The 15,750-nt window shown below is 37.5% G+C and overlaps 1 protein-coding gene across 6 annotated transcripts in view; it reads right to left on the bottom strand.

Moving 5' to 3' along the window:
- The window catches only part of CELSR1 (cadherin EGF LAG seven-pass G-type receptor 1), a 198,715-nt gene that overhangs the window by 48,632 nt on the left and 134,333 nt on the right, over positions 1 to 15,750 (bottom strand). For all 6 annotated transcript variants that reach the window (XM_089684862.1, XM_089684839.1, XM_089684847.1 and 3 more), the window contains exons 6-14: positions 12,807 to 12,964; positions 11,905 to 12,068; positions 10,786 to 10,911; positions 10,052 to 10,218; positions 8,262 to 8,447; positions 8,030 to 8,143; positions 6,059 to 6,233; positions 5,249 to 5,390; positions 1,187 to 1,307 (exon numbers count right to left, since the gene is read on the bottom strand). In XM_089684862.1, the coding sequence (XP_089540988.1) occupies positions 1,187 to 1,307; positions 5,249 to 5,390; positions 6,059 to 6,233; positions 8,030 to 8,143; positions 8,262 to 8,447; positions 10,052 to 10,218; positions 10,786 to 10,911; positions 11,905 to 12,068; positions 12,807 to 12,964 (1,353 nt within the window). The remainder of the gene's footprint in view (positions 1 to 1,186; positions 1,308 to 5,248; positions 5,391 to 6,058; positions 6,234 to 8,029; positions 8,144 to 8,261; positions 8,448 to 10,051; positions 10,219 to 10,785; positions 10,912 to 11,904; positions 12,069 to 12,806; positions 12,965 to 15,750) is intronic.

Genomic DNA, 15,750 nt, shown 5'->3' with positions numbered 1-15,750 from the left:
ATCCCAAGGCTATGTATTATGGTCCTGCAGCAGGCCCCTTTCCTATCGTCTTGGGGCCCTCCCATGGTGGCGAAATGCCAGGGCCTGTTTGCAAGTGTGACCTTTGAGACCCTAGTAGTTCCGCCACTTCGTTAATCGTATACAATCACCAGGGATCTTCTAGCAATGAAAGTTTAATTGCTAGAAGATTCCTGGACATGGTTAACCCTTTTATTGCCGGAAGATGAGATCCCAGTTGGAAGTGCATGATTACCCCTTTCAGATATGTGTTGGAAGCATGTGATTAACCGTTTCAATGCTAACCGATCAATAATGCAAACGCATATTTCCACCAGGGATCTGCTAGCAATTAAATGGTTAATCATACACTTCCAACACATATCTGAAAGGGTTAATCATGCACTTCCAAATGGGATCTCATCTGCCAGCAATAAAAGGGTTAACCATATCCACTCATTATCTTCTAGCAATGAAAGTGTTAGCATGTGTTTCCCAATCATGATCAGCTACAACGCACACATAGCAGTCCTGCAGCCTTCTCTCAAATCAGCACACCAGTGGCAAGGAGTGATCAACTCCAAGGCCTGCCACACCCCTCCTCGAGTTCTGCCAAATCACTGCGAGCCTCGTAGCAGACGCCAACTCAGGGTCGGGGAGGTGTACAACACTGGGCAGCCTCCTGATCTCCGTTAGTAGGAAGGTACTGATCTGTCCACCCCTGCCCTATATTATCAGCTGGCGGAAGCGCCAGCTAGTTGATAGGGACAGCCCACAGGAGGGCAGAGCTAAACCCTGATGTAAAAAATAACTTCTTGCTTTGCACCCGGAACTGCATGTCCCAGGCGTCGGGCGATAGGAATTCAACATCCCTGCTGATAGAAATCCCAAGACTGCTCTAACTGCTGATGAGAGAAGGTATTTAGCAGTTGATATTTACTAAAATAATTGCACTTCCATCTTCTGTGTACTGTGGGAGACCAGATATAGTGCATGCAGAGTCCTGGGTTTAGTAACACTTTAACACCATTGCTTTCACATGATGTTATAAAAAGTAAAATGTACAACACAGCAGTATGTTATCATAAACAGATTTTTTAAATAAATATATTCAAACACTTCACTGATGTAGCAAGCATTTTGTGTTTTCTTTTTAAATACAAACACCATAACATGAAGAAGAACTTACTTTACAGCGACACTCTCCATTTGTCTTATTGCAGTCTGGATCAAAGCCTTTGCTTACATCACAGTTACAGGGCCCACAAATTGGATTGCCCCACCAGCCTCTAGGACAGGGTAAATCCACTCTGAAGAGGAAAAATTAAGCCTTATAAATGTGGTCAGGTTAAAAAAAAAATGATTCCAAAATTCACAATTCCATTTCTAACTGACCTAGCCTTCGTTTTTGATTCACAAAAATAATAACTCATATAAAACAATATGTTCTCACTTTGTTCACTGTTCTTTTAATAACTGCAACCTGCTCCTGAAATTCTGTTCTAATGAAAAACAATCTACTGAACCATCAATGGCCATGTGGCTGCCAAAAATTAAAGCATATTTTTTTTTGTCATGTCATCCTGTGGGGGAGATTTACTTTTGTGTCCTGTCCTGCAGACATTACTGGAAATGAGGGCAAATCTTACCAAAGCAAGGTAAGTACCCTCTACTAGTTTAGGGAAGATAAGCCAAAACCCTGCATACCGACAAAGCCCAAGTGTCAGACTGATGAAAGCAGCTTCAGCCTGGTTCCATTCAGGCCATACCCCAATGCGTCTCACCCTGCTCCGTGGGGCAAACTGCCCCAAGAGCAAGGCCTAGATGGAGCTAGGCTGAAGCTGCTTTCATCGGTCTGACACTTGAGCTTTGTTGGTGTGTGGCATTTTGGCTTTTCTTCTCTTAGAGTGTGTTACAGAGCTGGGGGAGGCTCTTCACGCATCTGATAGTGCAAGTTGCTGAAGTCTAGGATGCAGCACTTGAAGTTTTCTATTATCAACCTTTAACAGTTGCTACTGAAACACTGAAGAATTTCCCTCTATCCATGTCCTGGTGACAACTGAAAACTTTCACTTCTTCACTCTTAGTCCCAATGAAAGTGGTTGCCAAGACACTAGTTAGAAAGCAGTTACCTAGTAGGACAGTTAGGTCCATATATATTTGGACGCAGGCACAATTTTCATACTGTTGGCTCTGTATTAAAGCAAAATAATCTGAATGAATTTGAAATGCAGACTTTCAGCTTAATTCAAGGGGTTGAACATAAATATCAAGTAAAAATTTTAGGAACTGCAACCATTTTTATACACAGTCCCTCCATTTTCAGGGGCTCAAATGTAATTGGACAAATGAATATAATCATAAATAAAATGTTAAGTTTTAATATTTTGTTGAGACTCCTTTACTGGCAATGACTGCCTGAAGTCTGGAACTCATGGACATTACCAAAGACTGGGTTTCCTCCTTTCTGATGCTTTGCCAGGCTCTAACTGCATCTGTCTTCAGTTGTTCTTTGTTTTTGTGGGTCTTTCTGCCTTTAATTTTGCCTTCAGCAAGTGAAATGCATGCTCAACTGGGTTGAGATCAGGTGAGATCAGAATATTCCACTTCATTTCCTTCAAAAGCTCCTGGGTTGCTTTTGCAGTGTGTTTTTGATCATTGTCCATCTGTACTGTGAATTGCCATCCAATCAGCTGATAGTATATCTCTAAACACTGCAGAATTCATCTGGCTGCTTCTGTCTTCTGTCACATCATCAATAAACACCAATGACACAGTGCCACTGGAAGCCATACATGCCCATGTCATCGCACTGCCTCCACCATGTTTTACAGATGACGTTGTGTGCTTTGGATCATGAGCTGTTCCAAGCCTTCTCCACACTTTTTTCTTCCCGTCATTCTGGTACAGATTAATCTTAGTTTCATCTGTCCAAAGAATGCTTTTCCAGAACTGGTCTGCTTTTTTTTTGTTTTGTTTTTTGGCAACGTCTAAGCTGGCTCTTCTATTCTTCAGGATTATGAATGGTTTGCATCTTGTGCTGAACCCTCTGTATTTGCTCTCGTGAAGTCTTCTCTTGATTGCAGACTCTGACAATGATACGCCCACCTCCTGGAGAGTGTCCTTCACTTGTCTGGATGTTGTGAATGGGTTTTCTTTACCATAGAGAGGATCCTGCGGTCATCCACCACTGTTGTTTTCTGTGGACGTCCATGCCTTTTTATGTTGCTGAGCTCACCAGTGTGCTCTTCTTTCCTCAGAATGTACTAAACTGTTGATTTAGCCACTCCTAATGTTGCTGCTATCTACTGCTCTCTGATGGATTTGTTTAGTTTTTGAAGCCTTACAATGGCCTGTTTCACTTGCATGGACAGCTCCTTTGAATGCATGATGTAGGTTCACAGCTATACATTTGAAATGCAAATACCACACTTAAAATCAACTCCAGACCTTCTACCTGCTTAACTGATTAAGAAATAACGAAGGAGTAGCCCACATCTGGCCATGAAACAGCTTTTGATTCAACTGTCCAATTACTTTTGGTCCCTTGATAAAGGGGGATGGCTACTCTTAAGAGCTGTAATTCCTAAACCATTCCTCCAATTTGTATGTACATACCCAAAAATTAAACCTGAGAGTGTGCACTTTCAGCCCATATCCATTATATAACTATATCTTGAATGTGTTTTGGTAAACACCTGAAAAAACGAGAATTGTGCCTGCGTCCAAATATATATGAACCTAACTGTATGTACACACACACACACACGTTCAAGATGAAAATGTAGCACCAAAAACAATAAATAATTATACAATAGTGTGCAAAAAGTCTTTCAAATTCAACTTCAGTGTATTTTTCTTCACCATAACATGGGCATAAAGTGATGATCCATAAAACTTCAATCTCCCATCAAAGTGGCTACTTAAACTACATTTTGATTATACACACGCACGCCGCACATATATATATATATATATATATATATATATATAAAAACACACACACAGGGGGAGATTTACTAAGACCTCAGTCACACCAGGTGCAACTTGCCATGCGATTTGCCATGCCATGCAAGTTGTATATCGCACGGAAAGTCGCATCCTATTGTCCGCAATTAAAGCGGTCATGTTGGTGCAATTCTGACTTGGTCGGAGCCGCACTGATTTCTAAATTTCTGATTTCTAAAGTAGTGCATGCACTACTTCAGGTGTGACTTGCATAGACATCTGTGTCTTGCAAGCAGCAGATGTCTTGCGAGTCGTACCTCAAGCTGGAATGACATCAGACTTTGAAATCGTGCAACTTCGCTGGAAGTCGCATGATTTCACAGTCGGATTGGTATGACTGGTGTAAAGCTGGTCCACTCAGAATCTTGAGTATCTATGCATGGTAGCAATCAGCTTCTAACCTCAGCTTCTTCAATTAAGCTTAAGCAATCAAACCTGTAAGCTGACTGGTTTCCAAGCAGAAGTGCACAAGATTCTGAGTGAACCAGCTTTAGTAAATAAACCCCACATTGTTTTACAAGGAAAGGGTTCACACATACTTTAAAACAATGAATCAAAAGGCTTATATCTTCACAGGGCTCCACTTATAAGGCCCAATAAAAGTGGCAATACTGCACAAGCTCACAAACCTTTCCTTGAATATAGTTTGGTACACTTTTTTCCCACTGCTTACCTCCACTTTTTTATTCACTTTCCCTCACGGAATTGGTATACTCCTAACTATTACTTATATACAGGTAACTATAGGTATCCTATGTTTTTTTTTTTGTCTGGGTGACTCTCTGCTATTACGGGAAAGAATAAAAATTTAGCAGAAAGCATCTTGTAGGCAGTCATGCAGTTCATTAAGGCATTCATTTACATTACATGTCTAATAATAATAATACTAAAGAATGTGCAACTATTCAGGTTAATTATGTAAATCAAGTGAACAGAAAATCCCTGTTTACTTTCGTTGTCTGCACATGATTGGATAATTGAAGTGAATCAACATACAACATTGTGTGAACACTTTAGTAAATCGGCCGCACGGTTTCAGGAATTAAAAAAAAAATTAAACATAGTCTTAAACAAGACTTTAATTAAACAAGTTTTAATTAAATTAAACATATTTGACTCAGATAAATATAAAATAAGTCACAATGAATAGGTAGATAGGTTATACAATCATATGTCATAAGTCACGGCAATAAGAAATCTTTTTAGAGCAAAAACCAGTTGTCAATAAATATGACCTCCTTACTTGTTCTCGCAGTATTGTCCATAGTAGCTTGCTCCACATTCACAAGTGTATCCATGAGAAGAGCTTGGCTTTCTTGCACAAGTAGAAACATGCTCACAAGGGTTCAGGCTGCACACATCAACACAGTCTCTTCCAAAGAAGCCTGCAGGAAAGAAGATTTAGTTACATGCGCTACTGGGCTGATACCACATCAAACATTGACAGCTTTCAAAATAACTTGATCAACAAACAGATTAATGTCACGTGTTTTCATGTCCTACAAGTAGAGGTTATATATTTTGCATATGTTATGACCATTATAGCCTGGTTTTATTTCAGACCTTTTTTCATGAAATTGTGATTGAAAGACAAACAATAGCCAGTCAGTAGCAGTTACTAAGCTAAAAGCAAAGTACATTTTTTTTTAACATTATGCAATATAACTGTCAACTGTAAAAATCATATTGTAGGGCCTAAAAAATGGAAAAGGATGAACTGAGCATTCTAGTACAGAAACAGTGATCACTATTTTACCCACCTAAAAAGAGGTGTAGAAACATACGTTTACAGCATTCCAGACTAATAAAAGACATCTAATTTACAACTCTTTAGAATAAATTTATAGTAAATCTTTTGATGACTATTACAATCAAAAACTGTAATTCAGGAGTGGCCACTTACAGTTTTAGAAAATTACTTTAAATGAGGATGATAATGACAGATCCTTTGCCCAGAGACACAGCTGCTCCAGTGTAAAATGAAATGAAACTACCCACCAAACCCAGAAGAAATGGAGCCATTGGTAAATATCAAAGTATAATGGACTCTTACCTGGTTCGCAATTACAAGAAAAGCTGTTCCACTCATCACTGCAATCACTGTGGTATGGACATGGATTTGAATCACAGGGATTATCTACCTCGCAGCCACTTTCCACATTGAGGACACTTGCTTTATTCATGTTTAGGGTTGCTATGTTGGTTGATGTTTCTCCCATTCTTACTCCCTGAAGGAATTTAATTATACCAGTCATTTGTGTGTGAGCATGCATGACAAGGTTCACTCTTTCCCAATTATAATATAATGGAGAACTGTGAATGTTATGATTCAAATGAGGGAAGAGTTCCAACAGTGGATATATCAAGTGATGTTTTATAGCAACTCACAAAAACATACAGCAAACAAGTGCAAAAGCCTGCCGTTTTAGTATATGGCCCCTATCTGGTCATTTTTATCATAAAATAGCTTTTCAGATTTTTAACTTTGCCTAAGTGTCACAGAACAGTTGTGAAAAGGAAATTTTTTTTATAGTGACAGCTGCTCCAAAAAACACTAACACCTCCCTCTAGTGTGGTCCAATCTATGTGCATGTATTAGAGGATGGAATCTCTAAATCATAATGGAACAGCAGCCAACACCTGAAGACTTGGGGAGGGTAGAAATTGTTTAGCAGCTAGGAACAGATGAAAGTTGGCAATACATCATTAGTCTTAAACAGAACACATTTTGGTTTGGTTTAGTCTCCCTGAGAATTTAGCAAGAGTTGACAATAACCAGGCCACCTATAGATTATCAATAAATAATTTAGTAGACATTCTTGGCAGAGTTAGGGGTTGACGTGGCCTACTATTTCCTCGGGGGTGGCCACCTCCAGTAGCTCAGAAATAAGATACAAGTATGCATACTTACTATAATTGGAGGAACAAAGACCCTTTGGTTAACATATTGTTTTCCAAAGTCCAACCGCCTTCTAAAGGCTGTGTGTAGCTTCACAAGACCACCTAACTATGGGTTCTCTGACATATACAGACAACATTATTCACTGATACTAATAACTGAGGGTTACTTATCAGATTTATTCAAATCAGAGAGCAATAAAGTGTAGTTAGCCATAGCAATATCTTTGTGAGAGACAACAAAAAATGACTGCTTATAAGTTGTTATGGGCTTCTATACTCTACACATTGTTCTCTGACTTAGTGGTTAGAGCTCATTGTAACAAAGCAAAATGTGACAAGTCAGTGAAGCAAAAGAAGAAAGCTGAAAAAATACCAACGCCAACTACAGTCTCATAATTGTTCTACTTTAATAGCATGGGAATAAGGCAGACTTTTGTTCATAACATTGTCTACAAATAGGGGGTGTAGCTATGCAAGTGAAAGGTGACTGACATTCCCATTTCTTTCACAGAATGATATGTAGACGGGATAAACACAGAATACATGAGGGTAATTCCACCCTTACCTTTTCTCACAGGACTGCCAGGTAACATGAACAAACACAAATATTACTGTCATATAAGTGCAATCTATAGAACACTCCTAAATTGTAACAGACTGATAGAATTCAGCAAACAAGCAACTAAATATTAGTAAGATAATATTAACCATCCTCATTTCCTGGTCTAAACAATTCAACACACTCACCCACGTTTTCCACAAGTATATACTAACTTTAAAATGCATATTTTGACAAATAAGCCCCATAAGAATGACGAAATGTTCCAGCACCACTGATTTCTGTAATGGTACCACACTATAGAGTGGAAATTTGGTATTCAGCTATACAAAAAGGTCCATGCAATAAAAGAGCAATTTAACTGTTTATTTGAGAATAAAGCAGAACGGTTACAAAAAGCCTGCTACCTTTTGAATGAAAATTAAGCATTCTGGATAAATATTTTATACTGTAGAATGGGATTCCCAAAGTACGAGTTAGTGATCACATAACATTAAAATATAAATAATATATATATAAATAATGCTTGGGCCAGTGGTAACTTATCCTCTGTATTAGACTCACCTTCATACAGCCATTAAATCCTTGCATTATGAGGCCATCAGATTCTGATAAGCCACCAACAAAAATGGTTTTCAATTTCAACCCTGGCAGATCATTACCAATTTCTACAGAGTTCTGTTGAGAGAGCAACAACAATTATGTTTTTCTATAGTATTTCCAAGCTGAGATTTGGTGTTTACCATATATTAAAAAAAAATAAATAAATAAATATATATTTGTGTTATTTTTCTACCTGATAAATTCCATAGTCCAGATACATAATGGCCAGATACTTGATGTCCTTTCCATCCTTAGAGCTTTTCAGTTCTATGAGCAGATGATGCCATTCGCCATCAGTGACTCTGGTCTGATGAATTTTCATACTAGCTATATGGCTGATACCACTGTACACTTCAAACTGAATGTGATTGTTTACCACCTATTTAAAAATAGATATATGGGAGTGAATTTTTGTTTTTGTATGATAAGCTTAATGCCTAATAGAATTTGATTAATTTAGAAAAATTAAATCTGGTGCCATGGCAGTGATTTTCAAGTCAAACATTCAGATGACATCTTTTCTTTTAGTACCTGAATGCATCAGAGAGTTTGTAATGAGGAACAGACATAGGCAAGTTACGTTTCTGAGAAAATCTTTGAATGCTGCTTTCTTTCCTTTACAGGGTTTGTGTATAACACACACAGGATGAGCAGCAAACCAGTCCAGGTTCCCCTAACTCTGACTCTATAATGTCCAGTTTTATTAACTTGCTCAGTCATTAGCAGACCCTCATACTAACCCTGGCTAACATATGCTGTGTGTGAAGACCTGTGACCACAATTCTTTCTGCTTTGTGCATGTTTAGCTCTCCTCAATTTGATGCCAAAATGGTCAGAGATTACAGCAGAATATGTTTATACTAAATAGTTACTTATAAAAGAATTGCTGCTAAAAAGTAGACCAGCTTTTCACTGTGGATATAGTTTAGTATTGCTATTGAGATATGTGCATAAAAAGTTTGAGCTGCTCAAGATATTTTGAGACAGCTGTATAAAAATACATTTGGCTTTCCAAACCTGGAAACATATCAGTGTGACACTTCCTAATCAATAACTGCTTTTTAAGCTTACCATATAATTACTAATTATAAGTAATTAAAGCTGATATTTTGTTAAAATTGTTTCTGAGATACAGCTTCAGTCACATAACTTACCTGTAAGGAAGATATCCCATGTTCTGCTAATTGCTTACTGTGTGCTCACTATCTTCTCTTCAGTGAAGCAGAGTTTTCTTCACAGCAGTCAAATTCCAATGCTGCACAGGTCACCTGTCTCTGGTTTAACATTGAAGAATACTGCAGCTCCTTTCTTTCCTCTCCTCCATTCACAACACTTTGTGCATTATTTTTACAGAATGCAACATGTTCTGTGAATGGGGGAGAGGTGGAATGCAAAGAGTGCTGCAAATGGAGGAAAGTAAAAAAAGGTTCAAGCTGCCATTGTTGAGACCTTTTCAATGTACTTCAATGTTAGACTCATGCAGCACTGGAAGTTAAATGCTCTGAAGTGGACTTAGCTTTAATGAAGAAAAGACTTCTACATTATGGAGCAGTTAGTAGGCCATAGGATACAACTCAACACATGTAAAATATTATGACTTAAACTTACCCAAAAAAAGAAAAAAAAACAAGAAAACTTCAGATTAAATGTCTGTTCAAACATGTTAAACTAGGATTTCTAAAGAACTGTAAAATGATAATCTTTAGTTTATCAGAGTCACACATTATTTTTTATGAACAGACTCCTTTTTATTGCTCATATTATTTGAAGCCTTCTTATGTAGAAGTATAAAAATAATTTTGTCAAGACAGTGACCTTGAACCACATTTTAAAAAAATAAAAGGTAATCTTCTAGTATTAATGGTAAAGCCAAATTTATTCCTGTGCCCAGAGCTGGATGTGGATTTCTTTGTCTGATGCATTGTTTATAGAAATATTATGAAGCACTTCTGTTTAGCTACATGGAAAAATCTTGTTGCTTACCTGGATAGTAATCCTAGATGAAGACCCTGCATTAGCCTGCATCAACATGCCACTAGCTTGACGGGTTCTGAACATCAGTCCAATAAACCATGGCACAGCCACTGTGATTTCTATATCAGTCCATATAACAATCCCATCTCCTTGAAACCGCTGTGGAAATGGCATAACTGAAAAGGCAAGTAGAATTTTATTGGGATACTTTCCAAACTGTATTACCTAGTTTGACACAACGTAATATAGACAAGTTTTATTACAACTTGGAGTGCATTTGAAAAAATTTTATTACATGCAGTAATTAGCTACAGCATACTAAAAATGGCCAATTAACAAAACTAAAACAAACTTTGCTATCACACAGCAAAGCACAAACCACCTTGTTCCTTGATGTTTTAAACATTTACCACATGAATCTAACAATATGTCATTAGACTTTCAAGTTTCTCTACACACACCAAAATGAATTCCCCCGATCACTCCCAGAAGCTCCATCTCACTTTACTTCCCTTACTAATAACAAACCAAAGTTGCTCAAAAACAATACATCTCCTATAAAAATATAAAACTTGGAACTTTTCATTTGTCTCGGTGAGATATTCAAACAGATTTTATGACTCAGTATGAAAAAAAGGATGAACAGTTTCATGCAGTTCTGAGGTTATGCTCCATGATAAATCAGTAACACATTATGTCTACTTATATTATTAAGCAGCAGTTACTAATGCACTGTGACCTACCTTGCTCACAGTTTTTCCCTCCAAAATGTAAAGGACAGTCACAGTAGTAGGTGTTCCATTTGTTAACACAGGTACCTCCATTATGACAAACGCTGGTGTCACAGAAATTCCTCTTTGCAGGGCAACCTTTAACCAAACAATGGAAACCCATATTAGTGCATTTTTAGTGGACACATTAAAATGTCTTTAGCGGCTGGTGTTTTTTCAGAGGTAGTTTGATTACTAGCAGTGTCAAACACCAAGGGAAAAAAATATTACTAAAAAGCAGAAAAACATTTTTGTAGTCCAAGTAAACGGTATGTTTCCTAGTCCTTGCTTGTAATATACCAGTCTTCCCAGTGTTCACTCAATTTAAACCTACAATCCCAAACAAGAAGTTTATTTCACATGCTCTGGACAGGTTATGCATCCCAAGAAGATGCCAATATTCCCATCGCTCACTTTCCTGGATACGGGCTCATCAGTGGTGAGTGCTGCAGCGATTACCAGCTGGAAACTGGACTCGTCACAGAGCAATGGACATATTCGCCAGCACAGCATGGATTGGCAGATATCGTCAAACTTTTATTGCAGAAAGGTCACATTACAAAGGACCAAGTGCAATGTTTTGGAGCTGCGCAGGACCCCTTCATCAAACGTTTATTGCAGAAAGATCCCATCTGATGATCCATGGTATGCCGGCGAATATGTGCATTGAGATTATGCATCCCAATGCATAGACAAGGCTATTTGGCTGTTGTCCCATTGCTATGCGCTGAAAAAAAAGAGCAGAACAGGATGCATTTTTACTCAGTGCATTGCAATGCGCTACACTACACTACCTCTTAAAGCACAGCAGTGCATAAAGCTGATTTTGTAACATTTTAATAACATTAAGAAACAGAAAGAAAGTTAAACAGTGGAATATGTTGTAATAATGCATCACAGCACCCTTCAAATTGCATAACGCTCACCCACTGGTGTGAATGGTCCTTGACAGATATTAAAACAATTCAAATAAATACAAAATGGCTGCTTCCTCCCTCTCTCTCTGGCACTCATTTTACGCTATTATCTTCGGTCAGTTTTTAGGAACAATTAAAAAAATATTTAAAAAAAACAATATGGTGCATCATGTACCTGCTAGGGTGCCATTGTTTGCTATATAACCAGCCATGTCTATGGGTTTGCTGTCAATTGTTAAATTCCTCATGCAGCCAATAAACTGCCTGTTCTGCACTGGGAAGTCCTCAGGCAAGTCAGGAACACCTCCCAGCAATAGTGGCCCTGTTAAGTCAAGTGACCTAAAAAAAAAAAATAAAGTTATTATAACACCATCTCACTGGTTTTCCTACAAAATCATTATCAAATAGAGACTCCCAAAACACAAACATTGTCTTTAAAAGCACAGGCTAACTTTAGTTAGTTAGTACAGAAATCTACTTTCAAATTAAAAATATGTATCTGTGACTATAGTAACAAAAATAATACACACACAACACATCTGTTACTCAACCACGTTTATATTATTAAAGGGGAACACAGGCCAAAACTTCAGTCAATCTGGTAATATTTGTTACTGTCTGTGGTTAGCTTTCCTAGCTTTTTTCTTAATCTTTCTTTTTAGCTTTCTATGTTTCATAGCCAGCCAGTAGCACTCTGCTTACATTCAAAATATGAAGTGAATACAGTATGTGCACATTTAACAATTTGGAAAACGTATTGCATAATATGAGCAAGACAGGGGCATAGTTGTAAAGCAGTGAATCTGGCATACACCAAACATTCACTGCAGGTAAATCTTTCTGGTAAATGATTCACCACCAGTAAATATTTGCTACATGAATCAGTCACTGCTTTCTATGATTATTTTTTCTACAGAAAATAAGGAAAGCTAATTGATAGATTTTTTGCTAAATAATCTCTTTTGTATTTCCAATGAAAGATAATTGTCATAAATCTATCAAACTGTTAACAAAAGGGTCTTTATTTTTCTAGTCTGAAGTTGAAGTTTACTTTGATATATTGAGCCAAAAGCTTACTTTTTGGATCCAGTTTGGGTTCCCTGGGCAGCACATGTGTAGTTCTTGATAATATTTCCAAAACGTACTGCTACTGCTGTGTCACAATCATCCACTGTTACTACAGCGACCTTTTCCCCAGAGGGTCCATGAGGAATACCCAGCCTTCCAATGTTGGGCTGCAAGAAAAAACATACATGCATATTACACATATGGTGTTACAAATTTTTGTGTATTTCATTTACACTTCTATTGTTTTAAACTATGTTGAAAAGAAAAAAAACCGTAAAGTCTGCAGAAGGAATAATATCTTGTATTTAACACAGCATTTTGAACACACATTACTAGACCCAACCCTAAAAAGTGATGCCCTGCGCTGTTCCCCTTTTACCTACACACTGCCTGAGTGACCTGTCTAAAATAGCCTCAAGGAAAAAATAGATGAATGACTTCTGTAATTGTTTGATGAGGTCTGGACAGTGTTTGGACAAGCAGGTGCTGGCCGATTGTAGATTTTTTCTTGTGGCGTGGTTTTCAAGGTTTACGTGACTGTTAACCTATATGTGTAAAGCAAGTCCTAAAGAGAGGTTATTGATGTGTGAGTGTTCCCAGGTACTCCTATAAAAATGTCAGTCATTCTGCTGGATGTTCTATAATTAGAATCATTCAGCATTTATGGTTCATTGCAAAGATGATGTCACTTTCACAATTGCTGGGGTCGCTGCAGGAATAAGAAGTATTCCATAAAACAACAAAATCATTAAAAACTCATGGGAATACATTTGGATGGTACTACATGGGTACTGGAGGTTCTGAACAACATAATTGCATCATAAGACATTTTTGTCAGCCAAGTAAGATAAAAGAATTGTTGGGTGGTCAAAAAAAGCATATTAAAAGCGTCTTTTAAATATGAATAGAGAGACTGTCAATTTAATAATTCAGAATCTAGCCAGTCAAAACTAAACTATTTGCTTGGAAAACAGAAAAGTAGACAATGCATACAAATCCTTTACAGCTCAATACGCAAGAGTTGAACCTAAATGGTGGTCCTAAGACTATTCAACTACCTTTTGCAGACACAATGATGCCCAAGGTGTGTCAATTAAAGGATGAGTTCACCTTTTGTAACAGGTTACACCCATATTCAGTACAGTAACAGGTCTGCAGGAGACCTGCATGGCACCAACGATCTGCTGATCGCTGGTACAATGCTTTAGAGCTCCCAGAAACAAAAAATAATAAAAGACACATTTCTTTACTTGCAAAAAAATGTGCATTTGATTTTTGTTAAAAAGGTGAACTTATCCTTTAAAATGGATTTATATACTTGAATATGACAGGGATGCTCTACATTTAACATATGATTAGTAAAACATGCATTAGTCCATTATTTACAAGCAGCTTAATTATATTACATTGCAGTGCAATCTGTAACACGAGAAGGAAATATAGCTCATATATATCCATTATATCTGCTGAAGTGCTGGGGGGGGGGACACAGGTCTCTTTATTTGAGGACATCTGCAAACTGCTGTCTATCTACTGTTTCCATCCTTTAGATTGTAAGCTCCATGAGTAGGGCCCTCATATTCCTTCTGTACTGAAATGTATTGTAAATTGTACTGTCTCCCTTATATTGTAAAGCGCTGTGCAAACTGTTGGCGCTATATAAATCCTGTATAATAATAATCTACTGCGGCTGTGGAAAACACATGTGGCCCTATTGAACTGTTCTCAGAAGCTCTAGGTCACCAAATAAAATATATGGGATTGTTCAATTTAAAATTAAAGTAACAGATAAAGTAATATCTGTACGACCAACACAAAAGGTTCATCATAAAAAAAATATATCGGTACATGATGAATTTTGGTTTATTGCTATGGTATTGACACTGCAATCTGTACATAATTTTACTTTGGTTATTGATAAAGTTTGTGAGCTCTCTCTGGTTGGTTCTAATACATTTGATTCACAAAGCCAGAACAAGCATGCTGCAAATGAGCATATGAAAAGTATAAGAATTCCTTATCTGTATTCCAGGCCAGAGATTCAGAAAGGTTTAAAGGCAAAGCATCAGCATGACAGCAAGGAAACTGACATTGTCAAAGATGAGTTCCCATCTCTGAGCTGCTGAACGCCGAGTTCTGATTTGCTATCATAGGGTAACCTTATGAACAATGCTTAGTGTGATTTATTTTTATAGCAATCTAATCAAAGCAAAAGCTAACCCTATACATCGTGGCTGAATGTCTATGCAGTGTATACACCAACATTGCCTTGATAAGAACAGTAACATGGTACAGAACACCCAGCTAAGTAATTAATGGTGCTGAGAACAATGGTGCCATTAATAAGAGGCTACTGCTAGGAACAGAATTCTCCTCTAGCAGTCACGCTCTGCAGTCTCAGTATGGATACTACCTGTATTTCAGGTAATACAGAGCAAGGCACTCAGGTAATTGCTGTCTTCCCCTGCTAAAGGTGATTTGGCATTATTGTAGGAAAGCTTTTCAGTACCACCGCTCTACATATGCTGGTGTCATAACAAAGCAATTTAGCTTGTCTTAGTGGAATGTAAGGCCTCTTCACTAGTCACTAAATCCAACACACAAGTTGCCTTACATGCTTAACCATCAATAAAACTTCACAGAAACATACCAAAAATCTCAAACTTCAGTGGAACACTTGTCTTGCCTTTTCAAATTGAGGAGAGGTTGAAACCTTTCCTGCAGTGCCTTACAGACAATAATATCAAACTATTTGAATATCTGAACATTTGCAATAATACAAATATATACTGTCAATTGTAAAGAGCTGTTGATACCAATAAGTGTCAATTTTTTTAGAACCGATATTAAGTGGCAGTCACAGATGGAGGTATGATCTAGTTGCAAAACCATTTTTCTTGTTTCAGATATATGCACAGACATGCATGATCGTATCAGCTAACAATATATGTCT

The sequence above is a fragment of the Staurois parvus genome, unplaced genomic scaffold (assembly GCF_062004578.1).
Source record: "Staurois parvus isolate SC_StPar_1 unplaced genomic scaffold, SC_StPar_1.0 ptg000019l, whole genome shotgun sequence".
Classification (NCBI taxonomy): domain Eukaryota; kingdom Metazoa; phylum Chordata; class Amphibia; order Anura; family Ranidae; genus Staurois; species Staurois parvus.
The sequence above is the reverse complement of the archived record's forward strand: the minus strand, read 5'-3'. Positions and strand labels throughout refer to the sequence as shown.